Source organism: Lepidochelys kempii, chromosome 18 (genome assembly GCF_965140285.1).
Source record: "Lepidochelys kempii isolate rLepKem1 chromosome 18, rLepKem1.hap1, whole genome shotgun sequence".
Lineage (NCBI taxonomy): Eukaryota > Metazoa > Chordata > Testudines > Cheloniidae > Lepidochelys > Lepidochelys kempii.
Genome location: NC_136397.1, coordinates 16,277,330 through 16,301,507, shown reverse-complemented (window position 1 = coordinate 16,301,507; position 24,178 = coordinate 16,277,330). Strand labels below are relative to the sequence as shown.

Genomic DNA, 24,178 nt, shown 5'->3' with positions numbered 1-24,178 from the left:
CAACGGGGCCAGCAGCCGGGCCAGCTTCCTCCTCCCACAGCCCCGAGAGCCTCTGGCCTGCGTGGCACAGAGCCCTTGAGGGCCAAGTCTCCCTGGGCCCATTGGCTCGGCTTGCAATGCTGTGGCTATCTGCGCAAGGGTCCTTTCCATCCTGGGACCCCCTCCCACTTAGCAGTGTGGGAAGAATGGGTCATGGGGGATGCTGTGCCTGGGGGAGGGAGGAGAGCAACCCCCACCATCTCTCAGGAACAATCCTCAGCCCCCTTCCTATCCCAGCCACCCCAGGAGCCCTGTACCTCCTGCTCACACTTCCCCTCCTCCTCCACACTGGCTTCTCTGTAGCCGTGAAACACACTTACTGCAGCTCACGCACAAAGGTCTGCAGCCCCCTCAGCTCCAGGTAGGAGAAGCCATTGAACTCTGGGAGGAACGGCCGGGTCTGGTCCTGCTCCATCACTGAGTCAGAAAACAAGAAGGGGTGAGATGGGAAGAGGAGAAGCCACTTGGGTCTGTGCCCCCAAGCCCTCAGCCAGGGGGGGCGAGTGCCCCCGGCACACAGAGACCCTCCCCCCCCCGCACTTGCCAGGCCCATCGCAGCCCACCTGCCTCGCAGAACTCCCCTTCCCGCCCCATGGGGCACTCGCACTTGGCGCCTCCCTCAGGCAGCACCAGGCAGGTGGCAGAGACATGGCAGGGGTTGGGGTCGCACGGGTTCCTCTCATCGGCACAGGTCGGACCTAGGGGAGAAAAGCAGCACATCAGGGAGGGGTCTTGGGGCCGGGGTGAGGCCGGAAGCTCTGGGTTCACGTACAATCAGACATGTGCGCACCAGGGAGGAATGTTTCTGGTCCCCATAGCCTACCTCTGACTGATCCATCTGGGGGCAGGCTGCACTGGCTGGGTCAGCAATGGAGTTATGTCCTTGCCTGGCACTAGGGGCAGGCCACACTGCTGGAGGTTCTGCCTTTTGGGTCACGTAAAACCCAAGAGGCCTTGACTTATGAGCATTTATCTTTTTGTAAGAGCAGCTGGGTATTAACTCCGGAGTCCAGGTCTCAGGATTCCCCTCCAATTGGGCACTGTTGCGGCACAGTGCTACTCAGCCACCACGTCCCACCCCAGAGGTGGCTGCATTCCAGCGGCAGGTGGGGACACGATCACCTAAGCATGGGATCTCTTTGGGTGGGTGAAGGGGACTCATGATTTAGGCCACCCCCAGGGCAGCCCTGCCTCCCAGTGTCATTCCCCCAGCTTCTCACCTGTGTAGCCTTTGAGACACTGGCAATGGAACATCTCGGCCTCCCTGACGTGGCAGATGGCGCCATGGTGGCAGGGGTTGGGGTGGCAGGGGTTGTTACCGCACTCGCCCACCGCGCTGCCGTACAGCACGTCGCTGCCCTTCTCCCGCAGGTCGTACAGCTGGTTGTTCACATCCAGAAGGCGGATGCAGCCCCTCAGGCCGGCGGTGGCTGACGTGCGATCTGCCACCCTGAAGGGACGGGAGGGCGGCGCTCAGGAGAGACAGCTGGGCCAGGGCATGAAGGGCCGTGTGCACCTAGTAGCCTGGCTTTGGCTGGGCTCATTTGCAGACTCCAGGCCAGGATCCTCCCCTCCAAGCCCGCTCCCCCGTCTGCCCAGGAGAAGGGACTCCCCCCCCGGCCCTCTGAGCTCCGAGAGCCGCCTGCCTCTAACATCGCCCCAGATTTTGCTCCAAAGAGGATTCAGGTGCTGGCCTTAACCCCACCTTTTCCCTCTAAGGATGCACTGCCAGAAGCCACCAGCAGGAAGGGCTAGGACCCCAGGAGCAGCAGTTCTGCAGGGGAAGCTAAGTCCACCCACTACTCACGCAGCCATCTGGTCTTCCGGCACCCCTCCGATGAACAGATCTGTATCAAGGTTCAGCCCGTCGGTACCACTGGGGCTCTCCCCGTTCACATGGGGCTCCCCGTCCACCGACAGCATGCCATTACGGCGGTTCCGGTTCACCACCAGCTGGTGCCACTTGCCAGGCTCCACGGGCACCTTGCTGGTGATTATGCCTGTACCAGATCCTGTGTTGAACCTGAAATGGAGGAGGGGGGCAGTGGGCTTGAGGTGGCGTCGTGGCTACTGCTGTGTCTGAACTGCAGGGAAAGTGGTGCTTGGGACAGCTTCTCAGTTAGATGCTGCAACCACATCCCAGCTGCCACTTTCCACCACAGAGGTGGCTGCATTTCAGTGGTGGGTGATGTGATCTTTGTACACACCAGACAGGCTCTGGAATCTAAGGGTAGGCAAATTGGACTCATTACATAGGCCTCCCCTGAGGAACGCCCCTGAATCTGCAGGGCCCCCGGCCACTGTTTCATTTCAAACAGAATTTTCATTTTGGCTTTTGAAACCCCCAATATGTACAGGGTTTGATTTCTGGATTCTTCTTTCTCTCCACCCTTTTCCAGTAGAAAACAGGGATTAGAAAAAGGGGTGGAGCACAATCTCCCAAAATCAACCCCCCAAAAATGTTCAGGTTTTGAAAACCAAATGTTTTCATTGGGTTTTGCTGAAAACCTGGTTGGTTGGTTGTTTTTTTTTTGGAGAACTGTTTGTTTCCTTCAAGACCCCTTTTATTTTTTTGGTCCTTCTGATCTTAACAACTGGATCACTAATGCCCAATTCTTCCACCCACCACTCTGGACTCTGGAGCTGGCTGGGTACAAACCCCTGCTCCTGCAGCTGTCCAGTGCTTTGCATCCCATCAGCCCCCAAAGGGGTGTTCCTGTAGGAGGCAAAACCTTGCTGGGCCAGGGTAGAAGCCACCACCTGCCCCAGTGACACCTGGGCACTTTTAAAGAGGAGGCTGTCCAGCTGCAGTTGGATGACCTGGAGAGCTGGGAGCTGGCGAGGCTATGCGGAGAGCTCGGGCTGAGGACAGCCTGGCTGGGAGGCACCCTGGACAGAGGGGCCTGCGTGGTAAAAAGAGACAGACGAATCTGTGCTTTCAATGACTGAGCGACCCATGGAACGTCCCGGGGAGTTGGATCCCTGCTCACGCAGCCAGGCTGCTCCGCTCCCTTCCCCGCTGAGGGGGGAGGGCCCAGGCGGATGGCTAGGGACACCCACCTGAGCTCCACGAAGCTGCTGACCAGCGCCAGGGAGATGAAGTCCTTGCCCCGGCTCTGCCCGTTGTACAGCAGCAGCCCGCTGAGCTCAGAGGCCCGGAACTCTATGGCGATGCGCACCGTGTGGTAGGCCTTCATCATCTTGAAGGCCAGGTAGGACTTCCCGCCGAAGGCAGGGATGAAGTACCTGATGGCTGTGAGCACAGACGGAGAGAGGACGGGGTGCGGCGGGAGAGAGCGAGAGAGAGAGAGAGAGAGACAACCCTTGACGTGAGTCTGAGAGCACCACCCTCCCTGCACGTCCGGGGAAGGGGTCAGAGAGGGAACGGGCATGCTAGGCCCCACCCCAAGTCATTGTGGGATCAGTCCCCTCCACCATCCTCCTTGGTCATTTACCAGCCTAGTGCTCAACGCCCCCAAGTGATGGGGCTTCCATAGAGCGATGACTCCACAGCCTTGTAAATCTCACTGTTCCATCACCCCCCAGATATTTACCTCATGTTTCCTCTTGTTCGATTTCACCCCTTTGCTCCCAGCTAGACCCATGCGGATGCCCCTCAGTTCTCCTCCCTCCAGGTCGGATACGCCTTTCTCACACTCAGACAGGTGCCCCGTCCCCCCGAGCTGTGTGCATCGTTCCTCATAACCCAGCCCCTCTAACCTTTGGATCATTTTTCTCTCTTCTCCCTGAATCCCACACGACAGAGCTATATTTATCACCCCAGTCCTTATTTAGTGCAGCTGAGATTTTCAAAGGGATCTGGATGGCCAATTCCCATTAACATTAACAGGCCTGGATATCCACATGCAAAGGCGGCTTTGAAAGCCTCAGCTTTTGACATTCGGGGCAATAATTTCCAGGAATCAACACTTTACAGTCCCATCCTGCACCCCAGCCCGACCCTGATTCGCCATTCTGAGCTGTCAGCGAACGGGAACTGCTTCGGTCGCAGGATGTAGCCAGTTTGGAGTAGGTTGATGAGAGGCACAGAGGGCTGGGGGATAAGTCCTGAACCCCCCCAGGTGCATCCACTGTGATACAAGAGAACACTTTGAGCTGTCACTGTGCTAGACCGCACCCAGCATTCATTGGCCTCTGAGGCTGAGAACAGCATGTTGCACTAGTTGGTATGACCCGCCCAGAGCTCACAATCCTCATGTGGCAGGGCACTAGTGCATCACTGACTAGGGTCAGGAAGAATTTACTGTCGGACGCTTTGCCTCACTAAGGCTGTCGTATTTCTAATGGGGTGCCTTACATGGGGAGTGTCACGCCCGTTTTGAACAGAAGCAAGACCTGGGCCTAAAGGGACCACTGGCCTGTTCCAGTGTGGCATTTCTAGCCTCCTACAGCCTGCAGTGCCGCTGTAGGGGCAGAGGGAGAGAAAAGATGGTTTTGAATTTGGGCCTGATTTGTAAAGACAATGAGCGGCCAATTCACAGAATCGCAGAAATGTAGGACTGGAAGGGACCTCGAGAGGTCGTCTAGAATCCGGATCACTGTTATTCACTGGGAACCATGGGGCTGTGCCTGCCCCCTGACCCTCCATCTCCAGCTGGAGTCCCGGGGGGAGCTCCTGGGGCGTAGCACCTCACAATCAGGCCCCCTGGCATTCATTCACTGCTCCCCACAGACAGGGAGCCACCTACATTTCTCGCAGACCGCTCCCCCTTTCCCTGCCGGGCAGCTGCAGGTAAACTCCTTCCCGTCGTCCTCGCAGGTGCCGCCATGCAGGCAGGGGTGGGAGTCACAGGGCTGGGCCGGCTTCTTGGTGGCGGGGGGCTGGCGCGTGGGCTTCCTCCGGGTGGTGGCTGGCACAGTGGTGGTGGGTCTCCTGGTGGTGACGGGCCCTGCCATCTTGGTGCTGGGCCTCTCCATGGCGTCCGGGGGCAGGACATGGGCAGCGGTGGGGGCAGTAAACCTCCGGGTGGTGATAGGAGCCATGGTGGTGGCCGTTGTGGTGGTGGTGGTGGTGGTGAAGAGCCTGGGAATCCAGTCTGAAACACAGCAAGGGGGGGATTGGTCCTCAGGAGGAACCTGGCACCCAGCTGGCATCCCCAGGGAAGGTAGGGGGCTGGGAGCCGGATTCCTGGGTTTAATTTCCAGCTTTCAGAGTGAGGAAAGTTTCATCAGAACGGCAAGGTGCCTAGGAGTCGGGACTCCTGGGTTCTACTCCTACCTCTGGAAGTGCTGTCTAGGGATTAGAGTGTGTGAAGCTCACTCAGGACTCCTGGGTTCTATTCCTAGCTCTGACAATGAACTCAGGCTAGACAATTTGCCAACCCGTGCCTCAGTTTCCCCACCTGTAACATGAGATTAATAGTTTTTCAGGGCTGCTGTGGGGCTGAGCCTTGATCCCGATCCTTCCCACCCCTTTACAAGGGTTGGTTCATTCAGGAAGTAGCATCCTCTGCCCTCCATTGGGCCTGGATGAACCACTGCAAGGGATGACGGCCGAAGAACCGTCTACTCCACCGCATTGAAAGGCTGGAGAAAAAGGGCTCAGCCGCCCCATTGCCCCCTCTCTCCCCATCGCTTTCCCCTCCGACTAACAGCCCTTCCTTGGGGATCAGGAGACTCGCTCCATGAGCTGGCAAGTGAGTGGCTTTAGCAGCTCTCTAGCCTATCTGGGGTGTTTGCAGAGTGGCTGTCACTGATGTGCGTCAGTGCTAATTACACTAAATATGCTCTCTAATCAAACTGAACTGCCCCTGACATCAATACTGGCTTGTGCTTCGCTATTCTCTGGCAGGTCAATAGGAAATCGATTGTTCAGGCCCATGGGGCTGCCCGGCTGTCTCCCCCGGCCTCGCGGTTACCATAGCGGTGGGGCGTTTGACGATTTTGTGGGCACTCAAGCCCTGTGACCTGAGCCCTTGTGCTGCAGCATCACATGGCATCCGACCTCATGGGGGTGCAGGGGGCAAGACGATTGCTGGGGGTTGCAGGGGGTGGTGTGGGAGAGCAGATTACAGTGTGGGGGTTTCTGTTCCGTACACAGACAGTAGGAGAAGAAATGGAGACAAGGGCCAGACCCCCAGCTGGTATAAATCAACACTCAAGGGAGCTGCCCAGATTCACGTCGGCCAAGGATCTGACCTGACAGTGAACTGGGGTCCGGATGTGATTTTTTGGGCTAAGGGAGCCCAGCGGTTCCCAAGGAGCCAAGATGCACAAAATGCAGCCCCCAGCATGTCCCGGAGACCAGCACCACCCTGGCAAAACCGAGCGTTCCGGTCTCTGCGGACGAAACGTCCTCCGGAGGACAAGGTGCATTGGATGGGCTCCGGCCAAAGAGGAAAAGGACCAGCCGAGGACAGAAGCAAGGAGGACAAGAGAGAGCAAGTGACACAGGCAGACCGAGGGCGCAAAGCACTCACCAAAGTCCATGAATTTGATGTGTTCCTGCTGAGGCTTCTTCACGAGGATGGGCCTCCTCTTGGAGGCCTTGATCTGCTTCAGCAGGGCCCTCTGCACATCAGCTGCTGTGTAGGAGGTGGCTGCTCACACCCAGGAGGAAGAAGGGAAAGGCACAGAGTGAGGACAGGGTAGCTCTCGCCGGCCTTCCCTCTCATGCCATCCCCTTGAAGCATCCGATGCTTTTCATTCCCTTCCCTTCCCCGCCGCAGCCCCACAGCCCTCCCCCGGCGCGCCTGCTGCATTTGCTGAACAAAAGACCAGGCGTTCGGTGTTTTTAACGAGGCCCTTTCCTGCCTAGCTCGTGCGATTTCCTTGGGTTTGTGGCCGCTCCAGCCCTCCCTGCCCCAGGCTCCCTCGCCCCACCCCCTCCAGGCAGATAGCACCGCACCGCCAGGGAGTATCGGCAGAGATCCGAGAGGGTGGCTCTCACCTGGGTCAAAGTGGGACTCCACAATGACACGGACCGTGCTGCTCTGGCCCAGGTCTCGCACCCGGATGCTCTTGAAATCCTTCTTCACATCGGAGTTCCGGAAAAGCTCGTCCAGCTGGTTGGCCAAGGGGGAGAAACGTAAAGCAAGGGAGTCGGACTGGGGCACGGACTTAGGGTGCCCGCGCCTCCTTTCGGCCTCAGGAGCCTGGCCTACCCAAGCCCAGCAGTCCCTGTTCCCACATCCCCACCTACTGGGTTCCATATCTGAGCCTCTGCTTACTATGAATAGGAGCAGCAGGATTATACTAGCGTGCTGGCCCTAACTGAGATCGGGGGGCCCCTCTTTGTGCCAGGCTCTGCGCAGACACTCCCGCCCCCCACAAATGAACTCGCACCCCCTCCTCCATTGTGCCAGGTGCTGCACAGACCCCTGATCAAGATCAACCCCTTCCACCCCCTCCTGCCCCACATTATGCCAGACACCAAGCAGAGCCCCCTGACTGAGATCAGGCCACCAACATTGTGCTGGGCAATGTGCAGACCCCTGACCAAGATTGGGACCCCATTTTGCTAGGCATTGAGCAGACCTGACTGACTGAGATCAGGCCCCTGTTGTGCTGGGTGTGACACAGACCCCTGTCCGAGATCCCCCCGACACCTCCCCTCCCATGCCGGGCACTGTGCAGACATTTGGGGAGAGAGAGAGTCCCACCCTGACGAGCTCACCATGGACGGCAAACAGAAGACAGACAAGGGTGGGGAACAGGGAATATCTGTATGCCCACTTCACAGGTGGGGAACGGAGACAGGAAAGCCAGATTTACTAAGGTATTTAGGCGCCGAAAGACGCAGATTGGCACCTACCAGCATTTTTAAAAGCACCTAAGCCAGTTCGGTGCTCAACTCCCACAACCCACTGAACCCCTAGCTACATCTTTAGGCACCTAAATACCTCTGAAAGTCTGTCCTTGAGAGTTGGAGCATCTCGCACAGGGTCACCCGGGGAGTTTGTGGCAGCACTGGGAATAGCTCCGAGTCCCAGCTCAATGCCTTAACACAGGCTTCCATCTGTCCCTCACCCCGGCTGGATCCAAGCCCCGCACTCTTTCACTTCAGCCAGAGGGCAAGGACACAAGTGTGTCCTAAAGGAAAGGGTGTCCATGGGGTTCTCTACGCTAGGGAATTTCCTCTTCTCCCTGCCCCCCACCCCAGATAGGTCCTAATATCTCCATGTGTTAAAGGGGCATACCAATAGCCACGCAAACACGCCAGTTGCTAAGGGAATGAAGGATGACTGATGCACAGGCCCGGGTTTTAGTCTTGGCTCAGCCACAAACATACTATGCGACAAATGACACCTACCCATTCTGTGCCTCGGTTTCCCCATCTGTAAAATGGGGGTGATGAAATCTACCCCCTGAGAGGTGGCGAGGATTAAGGTATTTTGAGATCCTCGGATGGAAGCCTCTATCGCAATGCAAAATACTGTTACATGTAGCTGCATGAACCCATATGCCAAGTGCACGTCTACTTATGTAATTGTACCAAGCACTTGCCAAATTCCTAAGTACCACCCGGACCAGCGTCTGAATGCTGACTACGTTGGTTCCATTCATATGGATGCTGTGCATTTGCTGTGCCACACAGCAGTCTGCAGCACGATACTGCTCCTCTGTCTCACCTGTTGCCTTGGCCCCGCCATCTATGGGGCCAAGCGCTCGCCTGAGAGCTGGCAAAGGCAGAGGGAGCGGTGCGCTTGCCGCGTTTGACCTTTACAAGTCTCGAAAAAGCAGGGAACTGGATTTACAAGCGCGACTTCCCGAGGTGTCTGGGAGAGTCTGGTGGAGCTAAGCATGGAGCAGAGACACAGGGCTGGGACAGCCGCTTTTCTAGGGCGTCTTTCATTAACACACATACACTTATAGCAACTGAGAGGCCCAAAGCAACACCCCTTAGCCAAGCGGCCTCACGCTTCCGATCCATGGAAGCTCTTGAGCTTGGGGGTTTTCAAAGTTTGCTTCCAACGTTGGGGTTTAAGCCTCTCTCTAATTATAACAACACAGAGCAAACTTTATCCGAGGATCTCAAAGAACTTGACATAGGCAGCAAGGTCTTATTGTTCCCATTTTATAGATAGTAACACTGAAGCACAGAGGAGTGTGTGCACAGGGGAGTGTGTCTTACCCAAGGGCACATGGGACTCCACTGGCACAGCCAGGAATATTAGCCAGGTCTCAGACCAGTTCTCCCATCCACCAGAAAGCTCTCCCCCACTGTATTAATGCTAGGAAAGTACATCCCAGTGAATGCGCTCTGGACACATTCCAGTGCCAGGTCTCCCCATTAGCCGCTTTGCCTCACGTGGAGGGAGTGGGCAGAGAAGGGTTGCCATTGGAACACTGTCATTGCCACAGTCAGGTACCTTGTAGACACACGGCAATGCTGAAGGGGTGCGTCGGACACATATTCACTCAGCGTGTGTGAGATCCCCGGGCCCACTCAAGGCCAGTCCATAGAGACAGATGAGCCCCGTTGCTTGCAGCAGTTAAGAGAGATTCTCTGTTAGCTCCCGTGTCAGAGGCGTGTGTTCTTGGAGCCAAAAGCCACGAGTTCTATTCCCCACGTGCTGCACAGGGCTGTTACATTTACCCTCGTAGAGCAGCTTAATGAAGGATACCTAACCGTCACACTCTGAGCCGAGGAGGATAGTTCCTCCCTTTCGCCAAATGCAGGGCCAATGCTCCCAGGGCAACCAACTCACCGCGCTCTCGATGCTCCTGGCCGTTTCCCCAAAGAGCTCTGATTTGGGGTCAGCCATCTCAGGTGTGTAGAACAGCTCCTGGCCCTCCACCTCCTCCAAGATGAGGACTCCCTGGAAGACTTTGGTGGCTATGGGAAGGTGGGGCAATCAAAAAGAAACAAGACAGACTTGTTTAGCTGGCTAGCTGGAAGGGGGTTGGCAGCAAACAGCTGAGCGGAGTGTTCAGTCCCTGGCGGGGGTGGATGGTAGTGTGTGGGTAGTGCCAGGGCTTGGGTTAGTTTTGATGGCTATGGAGGATTAGTATCTGAAGTTGCTGGAGCAGGTGGGTCAGATGGCAAAAACCAGGCTAGAGATGGCAGCTTTTACCATACGGTTTCCTCTGAACTCTGGCCCGGATAGCAGCCCCCCTGGACCGGCTGGGTAACAAGAGAAAGACGTTAGCCAGAGCAGGACACAATCAATAAGGCAGGATCAGATATGTGCATGCAACACAAAGAGGCAGCTGAGGGAGTCCATAGGTAACCAGGTCCCCTGGCAAGGAGAATTCCCTGGCTGGGGGAGGGAACCGGGGAGCCTGTTTGTAGGTTCTGGGGATCTGTAGTCTGACGCTTCCTGCAGGGTTCCCACCAAGCCACCCAGAAATCAGAGGAAGGGGGCGGAAACAGCAAGGAGCCCTGCAAAGGGGGACCCCTCCCGCCCCCAGAGAGCCCCATGGGGGTGCACAGGGAGCTGCAGGAAGCAACCCTCCTGGCACTGGCATTAGTACATGGAGGGATTGCACCCCCTTATGGGGGTGGGGGTACTGTACGCAAAGAGAAGGGGGCATCCCACTGGAAACCCCACCGCAGGAAGTGTCGGGGGGGTGGGGGGGCACACCAAGCAGAACCTTGGGAGAAACCCACCTGGAACGTGCCTGGGGCGGGGAACAGGTTTGCTAGGCTTGGGAGCAGGACGACAAGGGCCCGTATCAGGAGCATGTGCTTGGGGCTCCGGAGATGCGCAAACCGCACTGAGTGCCCCAGTTCTCATGCCTTCCGGACACAGGACGAGTTCAGAAGGAAACTCTCAGAGTCTCTCACTCAGCGAGACAGGAGCTGCACAGACTGGTGACAGCGGCGCCTGCTGCCGGGGGGCAGAACACGAAGGAAAGAGAAGCTCCCAGGAGCCTTGGCCGTAACCCCACACGGCCATGGTAGAGACACTGAGCCACCGGCTGCTCGCCGGAAACCAGAAGGTTATTAGCCAGAGATGAAATGGAAACCCAGGCAGCGCCCCTTCTCTCCTCGCTACCACCAGGACCAGCCCTAATCACCCCATCACGCCTCAAAACCTGGGCAAAGACACGGGCCAGGGAGGTCACTAGACCAGGCTATTTCACGTACGATAGTCCCAGGCCATGTGGGCCTACGTAGATCAAAACGAGCACCTACAACTCCAGCCAACAGGCTGCCAGTGAAGATCTGGGAGCCAGACCCCCTGCCAAACAAGCGGGCAGCAGCTCCCCGCACCAGCCGTCGCTCCGTGTAGCGGGACTGTGCTCTAGTCTAGAGGGGACAGTAGCTTTCAATCCCTTACCACCAAGGTGGAGCTCAAGAGATTTTCTGTCGCCCACCCCCCGACTCGTGGGGCAGACACTCACCCGGGCAGTTGCTTCCTTCTGCATCAACAGCTGCCGTCTTGCCATCCGAGCAGCATCCCAGAGGGGAGTTATAACACGTTGCTCTTTCAATGGCGGGGGTGGATGTCACTTGGCTCTCCTCTGGCTCCTCTTCCCCTGCATGGCATTAGGGGCCACATGGGCATGTTACAGCCCTGGCGAGAGGCAGGACCCCCTCCAACCCCATCACGAGGTGGGATGCTCCTCCAGCCCTGGCACAGCCCCGGTGAGAGGTGGGACCCCTTCCAGCCCTGGCGAGAGGTGGGACTCCCTTCCCCCCTCCGGCCCTGTCACAGCCCCGGCAAGAGGCGGGACCCCCCTCACCCTCAGTTCCTGTCACAGCCCCGGCAAGAGGCCCCATCAGACCCAGTCAGCAGTCGCTGCGCTCAGCCTGGTGGCCTGTGGGAGATGGACAGGCAGGTGACCCTCCAGGTGTTAGCAGATAGCCCTCCTCACTACTAAAGCCCCCTTGGTGTGCTGAGAAGCCCCGGGCTGAACGGGCCACGGAGACTGGACTAACATCTCCCACCATAAGGCGGCCCCTGCTGCAGGTGAGCAAGGAGGCAGGTTGTCGGTGCGGCCCTGGGGACCAGAGGCCTCCTACTTGTGCTGAAGGAGACCCTCCCTCCCCTACCCCAAGGCCACCTAGGCAACAGCTTTCGCCAGCACCCACCTCCTGTCTCACCCTGGCTTCGCAGCTCCCAGGCAGATGTTGCGACCAGCCTTTAAGGGGGTCTGGGCTGGGAGCTGCGTGGTGATGCTACCACCGCGCCCTGGCACTGTGATAGTTTGGGCAGCGCCAGCTCCATGCAGGGCCCGCCAGCCAGAACAGCTGCTAAGGAGGAAGCAGAAGTGGCGGGAGCAGGGGCTTGGAGACCACACGACGGCAACACGATTGAACCGGAGCAGAGGGCACTTACCAGCAGAGCCAGCCCCGCTGGCTTCCTGGTCCCCACTGATGCCCAGTTCTGGGTCACCGCTGCCTTCTGCGCTGCCAGACTCTGAGTACGCGGGTTGGGGGGTGGCCAGGACCACAGGAGCGGTGGAGAGGGGGCGGATGGTGGTCCTGCGGATCCCCTGGGTAGTCCAGGTGGTGGTAGCTGGCCGGGCAGTGGTCAACCGTACCGTGGCAGGCTGGCTTCTAGGAATGGGCCTGGCTTCAAACAGCAGGGAACTCGTGGCTGTCTCCGTGGGGTCAGGGGCCCGGGTGGTAAGCCTTAGAGGTGGGGGGTGGAGGAGCTTGTCCAGGGGCAGCGTGGGCAATGGCTTGGGCTGCACGGTGTGACTCACGTGGGTGATGGATTCTGAAGGAGCAGCAAGAGGAGGCGGTTAGAGGGACGGACTGGACAGGAGCCATGGATCCCATCCTCTGGGAGGCAGGGCTGGGTCTATGGGGAGGGACAGAGGGAGGCAGTCAGAGATCGTGCCCAGTGGCATAATAAAATCACAGAAACGTAGGACTGGAAGGGACCTCAACAGGTCATTTAGTCCAGTCCCTGCACTGAGGCAGGACTAAGTATTACCTAGCCCATCCCTGACTGCTGTTTGTCTAACCTGCTCTTACAAACCTCCCATGATGGAGGTTCCACAACCTCTCTGGGCAATTTGTTCCAGCGCTTAACTACCCTGACAGTTGGGAAGTCTTCCTAATGTCTAACCTAAATCTCCCTTGCTGCAATTTAAGCCCACTGCTTCTTGTCCTGTTCTCAGTGGATAAGGAGAACAATTTATCGCCCTCCTCTTTGTAACAACCTTTTACGTACTTGAAGACTATCATCAGGTCCCCGCTCAGTCTTCTCTTCTCTAGACTAAACAATCCCAGATTTTCAATCTTTCCTCATAGGTCGTGTTTTCTAGACCTTTAATCACCTTTCTTGCTCTCCTCTGGACTTTCTCTAATTTGTCCACATCTTCCCCGAAGCCTGGTGCCCAGAACCGGACACAATACTCCAGCTGAGGCCTTATCAGTGCTGAGTAGAGTGGAAAAATTACTTCTCATGTCTTGCTTACAATTCTCTTGCTAATACATCCCAGAATGATGTTTGCTTTTTTTTTTTTTTTTTTTTTTTTGCAACTGCATCACATTGACTCATATTTAGTTGGTGAACCTCTATAAGCCCCAGATCCTTTTCCGCGGTACTCCTCCCCAAGCAGGCATTCCCCAGTTTGTATTTGTAGAATTGACTATTCCTTCCAAAGTGTAATACGTTGCATTTGTCCTTATTGAATTTCATCCTATTTACTTCAGACCATTTCTCCAGTTTGTCAAGATCATTTTGAATTCTAATCCTGTCCTCCAAAGCACTTGCAACCCCTCCCAACTTGGTATCGTTGGCAAGCTTTATAAGTGTACTCTCTATACCATTACCCAAATCATTTATGAAGATATTGAATAGAACTGGACCCATGACAAATCCCTACGGGGCACCACTCAATATGCCCTTCCAGCTTGACTGTGAACCATTGATAACTACTCTCTGAGTACGCTTTTCCTACTAGTTGTGCATCCACCTTATAGTAGGTTTGTCTAGGCTATATTTCCCTAGTTTGCTTATGAGAAGGCCATGTGAGGCAGTATCAAAAGCCTTACTAATGTATCACAACTACCACTTCCCCCTTACCCACAAGGCTTGTTATCTTGTCAAAGAAGGATACTAGGCTGTTTTGACATGATTTGTTCTTGGCAAATTCATGCTGAACGGTACTTATCACCTTATTATTGTCTAGGTGCTTAGTCATGCCGAGAGGAGTGGGCTAAGCACTGCCCATATGTGCCTGTCCGGAGTGGTAGATAGGGGAGACACTCACCATGGCACTGCCCAACATGCTTCACCTTGATGACCTGCCCCTGCCGGCATGCAATGGTCTTCAGCTGGCACTGGTCACCATAGGTCACACCGTCAGAGCCACAGACCTGGGAAGGGCAAGGGAGAGTGGGGGCAGCTGGAGAGATTGGAGAGGCAGCTGGAGAGATTGCCAGCTCCTCTCATCATCCCCTCTGTAAAGCAGAGCCCACCTGAGACATGGGTTTCTCCTCCCCCCACCACCCATGACGCAGGCTCCCCCCGTGCAAAATAAACCTCCCTCTTTAAATGGTCAGTGAAGGGTTAAAGGCCAGGGAGACTCCTGTTTGTGTCTCACTGCTGGGAGGAGACCCTAGGAGACAAATCCCAAAAGGAGGAGCCCAGAGGCACCCTGTGAGGCTATCTGAAAAATCCCTCCTTTGACACCTGGCAACATATCATCTCTCTCTGCACGCTGAGCGGAGCCGGGCTGCCTCCTCCTTTTACCTTGGTCATGTTGGCCTCCACGCACAGCGGGGACGGGCACTCGCAGTGGGCAAAGCCACTGACCTCCACGCATGACGCCCCGAACTCGCAGCTCATCTCGCGGCAGGACTTTGGCGCAGAGGGATCTGAGGGTGAGAGGAAGGAAAAAGACGCACATGCGGGTGATACACATATGAGGTGTCCCTCTACTCCGGTCGTGGATGCAAAACAAAACACGTCAGCAGAACGCAGTGGTAGCCACGTACCCGTTAGCCAGTACATCGTAACTGACCCAAGATTTCTTCAGAAAGGAAAAACAGCCACTGGCTAAGTGGCTTCCTCGCCTCACCTTTCTCGCAGCCGGTCATCCCCAGCTTGCTTCCATTGGGGCACTGGTTGCATTTCATGCCGGTGATGCCAGTCTTGCAAGAGCACAGTCCAGTCATCTGTTCACAGTCGTCACGCACCGAGCCCACCGGGTCGCAGTTACAAGCTTGGCAAGGAGGCAGCAGGAGGAAAGGAACAAACATTGCCACGTTTTAGAACGCGAGCCTTCCCCTTTTTGGTGCCTTCCACCAGAAGAGCTGAGCACCTGCGCATGCCAATGAATTCAACTTCCCTACCCCCCTGTTGCATTAATTTCAATAGAATAAACGGCCCCAGAGTCAACAATTAAAGCCTTTGAAATGTACAGTGTTAAATAAGGCTTGCATTTTAAGATTGTCCCTTACTCCCTTCCCTTTTAGCCGGAGAGAGTTTTTAGAGGGAACACCCCGCCTCCCACCCGCCATTTGACAGTCTTTTCGATGGTATTAAAGACAGGAATAACTGTACTTTCTGAGGAAAAGGGAAGAAGTTAGTTTAAATGGGCTGGAACTGCTGCTGATGTTGTTAAAGTCTGATCCTGTGTCTTGAAGACAAACCAAGGCAAACCCACTTCAAAGGGGAGAAAAGAGAACAGCAAAGATGAGAAATGCAGCTTCTGCCTCTGGCTCCCTTGCAATCTAACTGCCGGAAAAACCCAGGCACAGCACACACTGTCCCTCGGAGACCTGGCAAACTTGTACCAGCATTGGGCTGTTGAGGGCATTGCCTTTAGCTGCCTCCCTGGTCACAGTTTTAAAGTAGTGATGCAAAACTGGCAGTCTTGGCTGGCTAAGCCAGACTCTGATTAGCCAGAAGGAAAAGGAGAGGGAGAGGAAAGAAAAGAAATTCAGTGGGGAAGGACAAAGTTTCCCTCCAAAGTCCCTTTTGGGGATCCCCAAAGGGGAGTGATGGGTGGAACACCCCTTCCTCTCATTATTTCGTCCACCAGTTCAGCTTAATTCCCTGCATGCCAATTTGGGTCCATTGCTTTCCAGTCTCATACTTCTCCCATTTACCAGGCATGATCTCCTCACAATCCTTGAGTTCTGCCAAGGACATTTTGTTCGGACTAATTCAGTCTCCCTTTCGCTAGGGGCAGAATCAGGAAAAGAATCCAGGAGTCCTGATTCCCGTACTACTCTCTAATCCCTACACTGTACTTCCCAAAGGAGGAATAGAACCCAGGCGTACTGGATCCCAAGTCTCCTGTTCCTACCGTTAGATTCATGGAGCCTCATTCTCTTTAACACTAAGGTCACTTTGGTAATTCCGTTTACCTTAACTGCAAGTCTCCACAGCCAGCACTGTGTACAGGGCCCTTATGGCAAGTGAGAGTCTGGCCACAGATTCTAAGGTGAGAAGGGGCCATCATGAGCATCTAGTCTGACCTCCTCCATAGCACAGGCCAGAGATTATATCCAGTAATTCCTGCACTGAGCCCATATCTTGTGGTCGAGCTAGAGGGGATCTTTTAGAAGAAACATCCTATCTTGATTTAAAGACACCGAGTGGTGGAGAATTAACCACAGCCCTTGGGTAGCTGTTCCAATTACCTTCTCTGTTAAACTGGCATCCTATTTCCAGTCTGAACTTTTCTGGCATCACCTCCCAGCGACTGTGTCTATCTTTAGACAAACACTAACTCCCAGAGTCAGGAGTGGAACCCAGGAGTCCTGACCACCCAGGCCTGTGCTTGAATCAACAAAGCTTCCTGCATCCTGTTTAACTGCATGTCGTCGTAAAATGTGAGCTTGCAATCCCAGAGCCTGAGACTCATATTCAATCCCTTGACCTAAGACCAGATGGAAGCATGACACACGTCTATCCCTCCGGAGAGAGAGAGTGCTATAATTTCAGAGAGTGAGAAAGACAGAATCACATCTCTACTGTCTGCAATTTCCTCCAAATAAGTCTTCTTTCCCTGACCAGTCTATCCTCTTCCCATTTGGCACGTATCGATTTTCTGGCTCGTGTCTCCAATGGAGCTTGAAATTAACATGGCTTTTTTTGTTTACTTCCTTGTTTGTACAGGGGCATTGCTGGTGATGTTGGCGCAGATTTGGGAATCGGCCGTGCAGACTCTGACAGGGATTCAGGGGAGCGTCTGATGTTCCCTTGCAATGGACTGGGCAGCCAGCCTGCCGAATCCTGTGCTGGACCAATTCCATGTCACCCCAGACAGTAGAGACAACCCTTTCCCCTGAGTGTGATTTCACACCTGCGTCTGATGCAGCAGCATTGGGGAGTGCTTGGCACCAGTTTGGAGACACGCTCCCATAGCGCTAGCCTCTGAGAGAACTGCAGAAATACCAAGAGTCTGGGCCCTGTATGGTGCTGTTTAAGGAGGCCTGTGCTTGGATCTCCTCCTACAAGTGGGATCTAGTTGAGGTCTGGTGCGAATCAGGTCAAGATCTCTCACTGGGAGATAGTCTAATCCTAGGTGTTTCCTGTTTTTGTGGTAGGGCAGCAGGAGAAGGGTAAACACGAGTGGTCAGTGGGTTCCTCTTCCCCGGCACCCCCCGGTACTCACGGGTGCAGCCGCTCTTGCTGTCCGTGACTATCCCGCGGAAGTTCCAGAAGCCAGGTTCACAGCGGTCGCACTTCAGTCCCCCCACCCCCGGCTTGCAGGAGCACTGGCCAGTGGTGGGGTCGCAGGCCCCCCCATACGAGCCGTAGGGGTAACATTGACAGGTGCCTGAGAGGGTCAAAGAGAGCAAACCCTCAAAGAGAGCAAGCAGCAAGGGTCTGGAATAGGAGGGGGCTTAACTTGCCTGTATGAGCCAATCTGATCTGCTCAGCTGAGGCAGTAATGCATTCCTGGGGCGGGTACCAGGACGCTGATCAATGTATCCTCCCTCTGCCCCTACCAAACCCCTTCCCCTTCAAATCCCCCATTGACCAGGGGGCCATCTTAAAACCTTCAAGCTACTCCTGCTCACTTTACTTGCATCTATCGTTCCTCTCTCTTTCTAAAATGAGGGAGGAGATCCAGAGAATGAGAGAGACGCCACTATATTCCTGGGAAGCAGGGGTGAGAGGGATGGATAATCCCATAATATCTGGGGTGAGAGGGCAGAGAGCGGGCAGGAAAGGGAGGAGAGACCAGCAGTTGTCATGTCCCACCTCCTCCACTTCCCAGGATTGAGCAAGAGCCATAAGGGGAAATCATTATCTCCAGACCCAGCTGTGTGGAATAAATAAAGTCACTCGCATCAGGTGATTACATCTGGATTTATGCTCCCGTCGCCAACTCAAGGGCAAGGGTAGAACAGAAGGGGAAGGGAAGTTGGACACAGAGCAAGCCAATCAATCCGGGTGGTTTCCTCGGGGAGCGATACCATGCGGGAATCCAGAAGGAGGGGTGAGGCCCCAGCCAAGGCTGGGGGGCGGTCACTGACCCAGAGGATGACGATTATAATTTGTACTGCAGGAACACTTAGGAGCCCCAGTCACAAAACAAGACCCCACTGTGCAGGGTGCTGAACAAACACAGAACAGAACGACAGTCCCTGCCCCAAGGAGACAAGAGACAACTGGTGCATACAGACAGACCCATGGCGTAGCACAAGGAATCAATGGGACCATGCCGTCGGGGTGGTGGGGGGCGGGGGAGGGAAGGAGGGGCTTGCCACACCTGCTCTCTAAACGGCTGTCCAGTGTTTTGCAGGCCCAGAAACACTGGCACTGATTTACCGAGTTGCTGGGGTTGGGGTGGGGAGTCAATCCCCATTCTTCCCAGGCCCCACCCCCACTCCACCCCTTCCTCCAAGCAACCACCCTGCCCCGCCTCTACCTACCCCACCTCTTTTCGCCTCCCCCCGGCACCTATGCCTGGAGGCAAAGAAGAGTTTGCGGAAGGACAATGAGGTGGCTTTGTGGGTGGTTATGGGGAACTCTGAGCAAGGGGCAGCCTGGGGGAAAGCAGGACGGGGTTCCTTTGAGAACCTCACGAGTGGGCGATGAAGGCTGGGATCACTGGCTGAGCAGAGGCGGAAGTCAGCTTGCCAGCCCAAGTGGTGCCATGCGCTGGCCCCTTTGGGCTGAAGCCCACCTGCGGTGACCCCGCGCCATGAGAGCTCTGCCACGACGAGGGTGCTGTCAGAACACTGCTGCTTATTAAATTATACGGCACATTAAATGATGCTAAATCCCCATCAAGCGTGCATTAGCCAGGCCCATACATGGCTTTAACTATATTTCCGCAGTTTAATGTGCTTTCCTAACAGTCGGTCACAGCCTCAGCTGTTAATATAAGGCTAATGCCTTTCCGAACATGCCTTCTTTGAAAGTCCTGACTCCAGTAATTATTTAATAAATATTAATGACGCATTCATCAACGCAGCCTCCTGAGAAGCAGAGTCACCTCTCAGTCAGCCCTGGCGTGGGCTGTCAAGGATCTACGGGGCGGGAGGATGTGGATCTGCCTCGTAGTCTGGGGCCAGGGCTGGAGCCAATCTGTGCCCAGCTCAGCCCCAGAACTAGCCCCGAACTCCCTGCAAGACGCCCTCGGGAAGGGCTCACCGCTGGGAGCACTGAGCACCCTCAGCTCCCAATAACGTGGGGGCTCAGCCCCAGGCCAGCTCAGGCTCTAAGAAACGTCTGTTCCCATCCAAAAATGGGACAGGCGGCGGAGCAGTGCTGATAACCGTCTTTGAGCTGCCACCTGGCGAGCAACCCAGAGAAAACAAACAAGGCCACCACTTGCCAAGGCCTTCCTGAGCTTGGCTCCACCAGGAGCCAGCTGCCATCTGCACAGGCCACGAAAGCTTGCACCGGGTTCGGTCCTTGCCCAGAGAGGGAGGGAGGTTTGGGGCATCCAGTTCAGAGCAACCCCCTGGCATTGCTCCCCACATAGATTTAGAGCAGCTTGTGAACCGGAAGCGTATAGAAAACGAGAGGCGCTGGGAATTGAGAAGGCAAAGGGGGTGCGCTGGTCTCTCTCTGTTTGTGGGTGGGTGTGCTCCAGACTGCGGGCTCTGGAGACATCTGGAGGCTCTGGTATGTCTAGTGGAGGAACTGGAAGGAGCAGCTATGCTATGGGAGAGCTTCTCAGCCTGGGGGTTGCCAACAGACTTTTGGGGGAGCTTCTCCCCACCCTCCCTTTCCCATGGCTAGATGGGACGGAGACTCCAAAACTTCTGTTACAACCTGGGAGAAGGGCGTGGAACAGGCGAAGACCCCCTGCTCTACAGGGTCAGGCAGAAGAGTAATCCTCTGTAGAGGAGGTTTCCCCATTATCTGCCGTCTGGATCTCCACACTGTCCCCGACAAGGGAGTCACAATCCAGGACCCCTTGTCTGTTACAAGAGATTCCCCCCAAGCCCCACGGTTCACTCACTTGGGCAGCCAGCTGAGCCCACGCCGAGGGCCACGGTTGTATTGTCTGGACAACATCCATATATGGTCTGGCTGCAGTGCAGAACCTGGAGTGGCGGGGAAGGCGTTCCAGTGACTACGGAGAGAGGGAGGGACACAGGTCACACCTTGGGCAGACGGGGAACTGCAGCTGTAACTGGGCTACAGCAGGGCAATATAACAAATGCATGGGATCCGGGCAGATGTGTCTGTCCATGTCCTCCCTGCACAAACACCCTTGGTCTCTGCCCTGCATTAGGGCAGGGACACTGATTCCAGGCCCTCCCCAGTGCAAGAAGTAGCATGCAAACAGATGCACAAAACGGCTCAGCTGCTGCATTGGTAGCAACAAACTAATGCTGGCCCTGCCCGCAATGCAGGCTGATCCAGCCGTGGTCCCAAACGCAAGGCGGAGGAGCCCCCTATGCTGCGGGGAAGGGAGCAGCTGAAGGCTGATGCAGCCCCTGCTAGCCCAGGGTCTGAATCCCCGCATTGGTCAGCGTGACAGAATACTAGGAGACCAGAGCTGACCCAGTACTCTGGTCACTGCAGTACTAGCCAGTCCTGCCCTGGAGTATCTTTAATTGAGGGGGATGGGTGATTAGGCAAGAGGCTGAGGAGCTAATGAGAACAATCCCATCAGCTGGGAACAGTTCAAGGACAGGAAGGAAGTGCAAGGGTGGAGGCTGGCAGGGGCCAGGGGATGCAGAATCCCAGGAGGGTGAGATCTTGCCTTCTCCCTCCCTGGAGAGCAGGCTAAGGGGGAAGTTTACTACTGATTGCATGTGGCTGCATGAGGCTGTACTGGCGACCTGGCAGAGGGGACCCAATAAATAACACATGGTGTTTATCAACTCAAAAGTCTCCAGCCTGTTTGTGGTGACCCAAAGGGCAGAGGAGAAGGGACTCTGTTGCCGTCCCAGACAAAAGGCAGAGGAGCATGGGATGCCATGGGGCAGGAGCTGGCTAAAGGCCAATACCTGCTCTTGCCCGGGTCCGAACCTCAGTGGGGACTCACCACGGCAGGCTCCTTGGCTGGTGACGTAGAGGTCCTGGTGTTTCTCGCAGCGTGTCTTCTTGAGCTCACACTCGTTGGCATAGGACACACCATCAGAGCCGCACACCTGCTCGGAGGATGGGTGTGGGGGAGGAAGAGAGATCACTGTCTGCAGCCTCCAATGTGCAGAGAGCTGCCTCCCCATCTCAGCAATGGAGAGCCCCCCGGGGTGCCCCCATCCCCAGGCCAGTGCTGGGCAGGGAAGCTGGAATTCTGAATCCGGCACTAACCAATTCTGCCTGGGTGGAATAACGGCTACTAAGGGAGACAGCCAGCCAGCCCACAGCACCCAGGATGCAGCATGGGTCCCTCAGCCCTGGCAATGGGAAAGGCATCTAGTCACACCTCTGACCAGTGCAAGGGCTGGCTGTGCTGGAGAGGTCCCCCTGAGACAAGGGGGATGAGGGAAGATCCCTACAGACCAGTAGGGATACAACAAGAACTGAGTGGGACTTCCTCCCAAACTCAAATGGGTTCTGTGAGTCTGGGACAGCTTGGGGGAACTTCTCCCCCCCACCTGCCCGCTAGGATTTCCACAGCCCCACCCAGCTGTGGCCAAGGTTAGAAGAGCGGCAATACCCCGAGCCAGGCTGGGATTGCGAGACCTCCAGCCTGAGGGGTTGCAGAGACCTCAGCAAAGCGCCCCTCACTAGGCTGAGCTCTCTTCCAGAGCCAGGGGCGGGTGGGCAGGGGGAATTACCGGGTTGCGTGGCACAGCCAGGCAGGTGAAGTCACACACACAGCGGTCGTCCTCCACGTCCTCGTCCCACGAGCCCCCGTATTGCCGGCAGCGGTCCTGTTCGCACTCGTTATCATCCCCAGAGCCTGAGCCCCCCGAGCCACACTCTGCACAGGAAAGGAGGGGACCCTGAGCCAGGGGGACCCTGGCGGCTGACTGCTCCTAGGCCACACCTGGCCCTCCGAGAGCAGCAGGACCCTCCTCCCACAGGACAGAGCATCCAGCCCCGCAGGAGGATGGAATACAGCCACGTGGCCAGTAACAAGGGAACATCTCTTTGCAAGGTTCCTTGAAGACGGGCTCAAGGCTCCACCTGTATTGGCTTGGCAAGCAAAAGCTCAGAGCTCACGTCTAACTCGGATGGCTACCTGGGATCAGACACAGGAGCCCCACGCACAGTATGAATAGCAGCCAGCTGGCTTCACAACAGTTTAACTCCCTCTTCTCTAACCCAGCTTCTCCCCCCACGCTGCAGCAGGCAAATGGATTCCTTCTGCTCGGATAAGCACAGAGACCTGGGTGGTTTTGGTTTTCAGTTGGAAGTCCAGCCAGGCAGATTACCGGCTTGGCAGAGAGATACTTAATGCGCTGTATGTCAACCCAGCTCCTCAACCAACCACGAGACACTCAGCGCTCTGGCAGCAAGAGAGAGATGTTGATTTCAAAGGCTTTAAAAAAAAAAACAACCTGCCCCCTTTTTATGGAGTGATCAAAGGATGGGAGCTGACGTTACACAGAGAATTATTTAAGCTCTTCTCTCGGAAGGACAGCAACCTGAAATTCCCTGGGGAGGACTGTGATCAAACGCCATGTTATGTCTTCCACTCTCCCTAGCCCTGCCACAGCACTCCAGCCCTATCTGGCTAAACTACATGAGCAATGAGCTAGGCGGTCTTAGCTGACAGAGTTAACACATTGAAGGGACAAGGTGGATTCTGTTCCCCTACTGGCCTTCAGCCAGCACTGCTCCAAAGTCTTCCCACTCTGGAGGTCTGGGTTCATCAACTTCAGGCCACCAGTGAAATGAGTTGGGAGGCCTCAACCTGACCCCGATGAGTGGCTGGGCCCAGAGCAGAGCGCTGCAGGTGACGACTGAGGTGCACCGGCAGAGCTGCAGGAGGGGCAGGCCTGGTGTCCCAGAGGTTGCTGGGGATCAGTATGGCGGAGCTGTGTGGGAGCTGCAGGACTGGCCTGGCAGGGCAGGATGGAGGCGCACAGGCAGAGCGGTGTGTGGACTGGAGCAGCAGCTGATGCTGCAGGTGAGGATTGAGGAGAAGCAGCAGGGAAGCAGGGAAGCACATTCAGCTTTGCTGTAGCCAGCTTTATCCGCCCCTCCCTTTCAGTGGCGCAAGCCCCACTCCTCACTTTCACAGAGGAGTCAGGAAAGAGCAGCCCAGGGACACACTGCTCTGAGCAGCCTAGACACTGCTGACCGCTCCCTGCCTCCAGGCGAGTTTTGGTGAAGCTTGCCCAGTCCAGCTCAGGGACAGACACTGGAGTATGGACTCCCACTGTGGGCCTGTCCCCACGCCTACTGTAGTCAGCGAAAAGACCCCTCCCTGCCCTTGACCTCAGAGGGGTTTGGATCAGGCCCTTAAAATCCAGTCCGGGTCTGTCACCCTCTGTCTGGTGGCCTGTGTTGAGCGGGCTGCTGGTTTCAAACCCATTGGCATCAATTGTCCCCAGACTCAAGAGAAGCACTGGGGATCGCATGGGCCAGGGACGCTGAGCTCCCCTCTCCCACTTAACGGGGATCCCCCAGGCTGGGGCGGGCAGGCCAAGACGTGCAGAAGGCTGTCTCTGGGGTTAAACAGAGGCTGTTGCTGTCCAGGACTGTTGACCCGGCAGCTTTCACTCACTGACCCTAACCGCTGAACGCAGGCATCTCCCCCACGCCCTGTCCCAGTGCTGCTCAGAGGGGGCCTGCAGTCGGGATCCCCCTGAAACCTGGCTGAGCAGGGGCTCAGCAAAGAGACACTTTTTCCCAGGTGCCCAGTGCTGAGTTAATGGCAACCGAGGGCCTGA

The 24,178-nt window shown here is 56.0% G+C and overlaps 1 protein-coding gene across 7 annotated transcripts in view; it reads right to left on the bottom strand.

Moving 5' to 3' along the window:
• Nucleotides 1-24,178, bottom strand: part of AGRN (agrin) — a 223,530-nt gene that overhangs the window by 23,152 nt on the left and 176,200 nt on the right. For all 7 annotated transcript variants that reach the window (XM_078849301.1, XM_078849297.1, XM_078849299.1 and 4 more), the window contains 18 exons: nt 22,115-22,260; nt 21,376-21,481; nt 20,341-20,454; nt 17,533-17,697; nt 14,986-15,129; nt 14,658-14,782; nt 14,176-14,281; nt 12,288-12,671; nt 11,350-11,484; nt 9,711-9,838; nt 6,950-7,064; nt 6,480-6,599; nt 4,749-5,096; nt 3,100-3,292; nt 1,847-2,062; nt 1,260-1,489; nt 603-737; nt 360-456 (listed from right to left, as the gene is read on the bottom strand). In XM_078849301.1, coding sequence (XP_078705427.1) covers nt 360-456; nt 603-737; nt 1,260-1,489; nt 1,847-2,062; nt 3,100-3,292; nt 4,749-5,096; nt 6,480-6,599; nt 6,950-7,064; nt 9,711-9,838; nt 11,350-11,484; nt 12,288-12,671; nt 14,176-14,281; nt 14,658-14,782; nt 14,986-15,129; nt 17,533-17,697; nt 20,341-20,454; nt 21,376-21,481; nt 22,115-22,260 — 3,007 coding nt within the window. The remainder of the gene's footprint in view (nt 1-359; nt 457-602; nt 738-1,259; nt 1,490-1,846; nt 2,063-3,099; nt 3,293-4,748; nt 5,097-6,479; nt 6,600-6,949; nt 7,065-9,710; nt 9,839-11,349; nt 11,485-12,287; nt 12,672-14,175; nt 14,282-14,657; nt 14,783-14,985; nt 15,130-17,532; nt 17,698-20,340; nt 20,455-21,375; nt 21,482-22,114; nt 22,261-24,178) is intronic.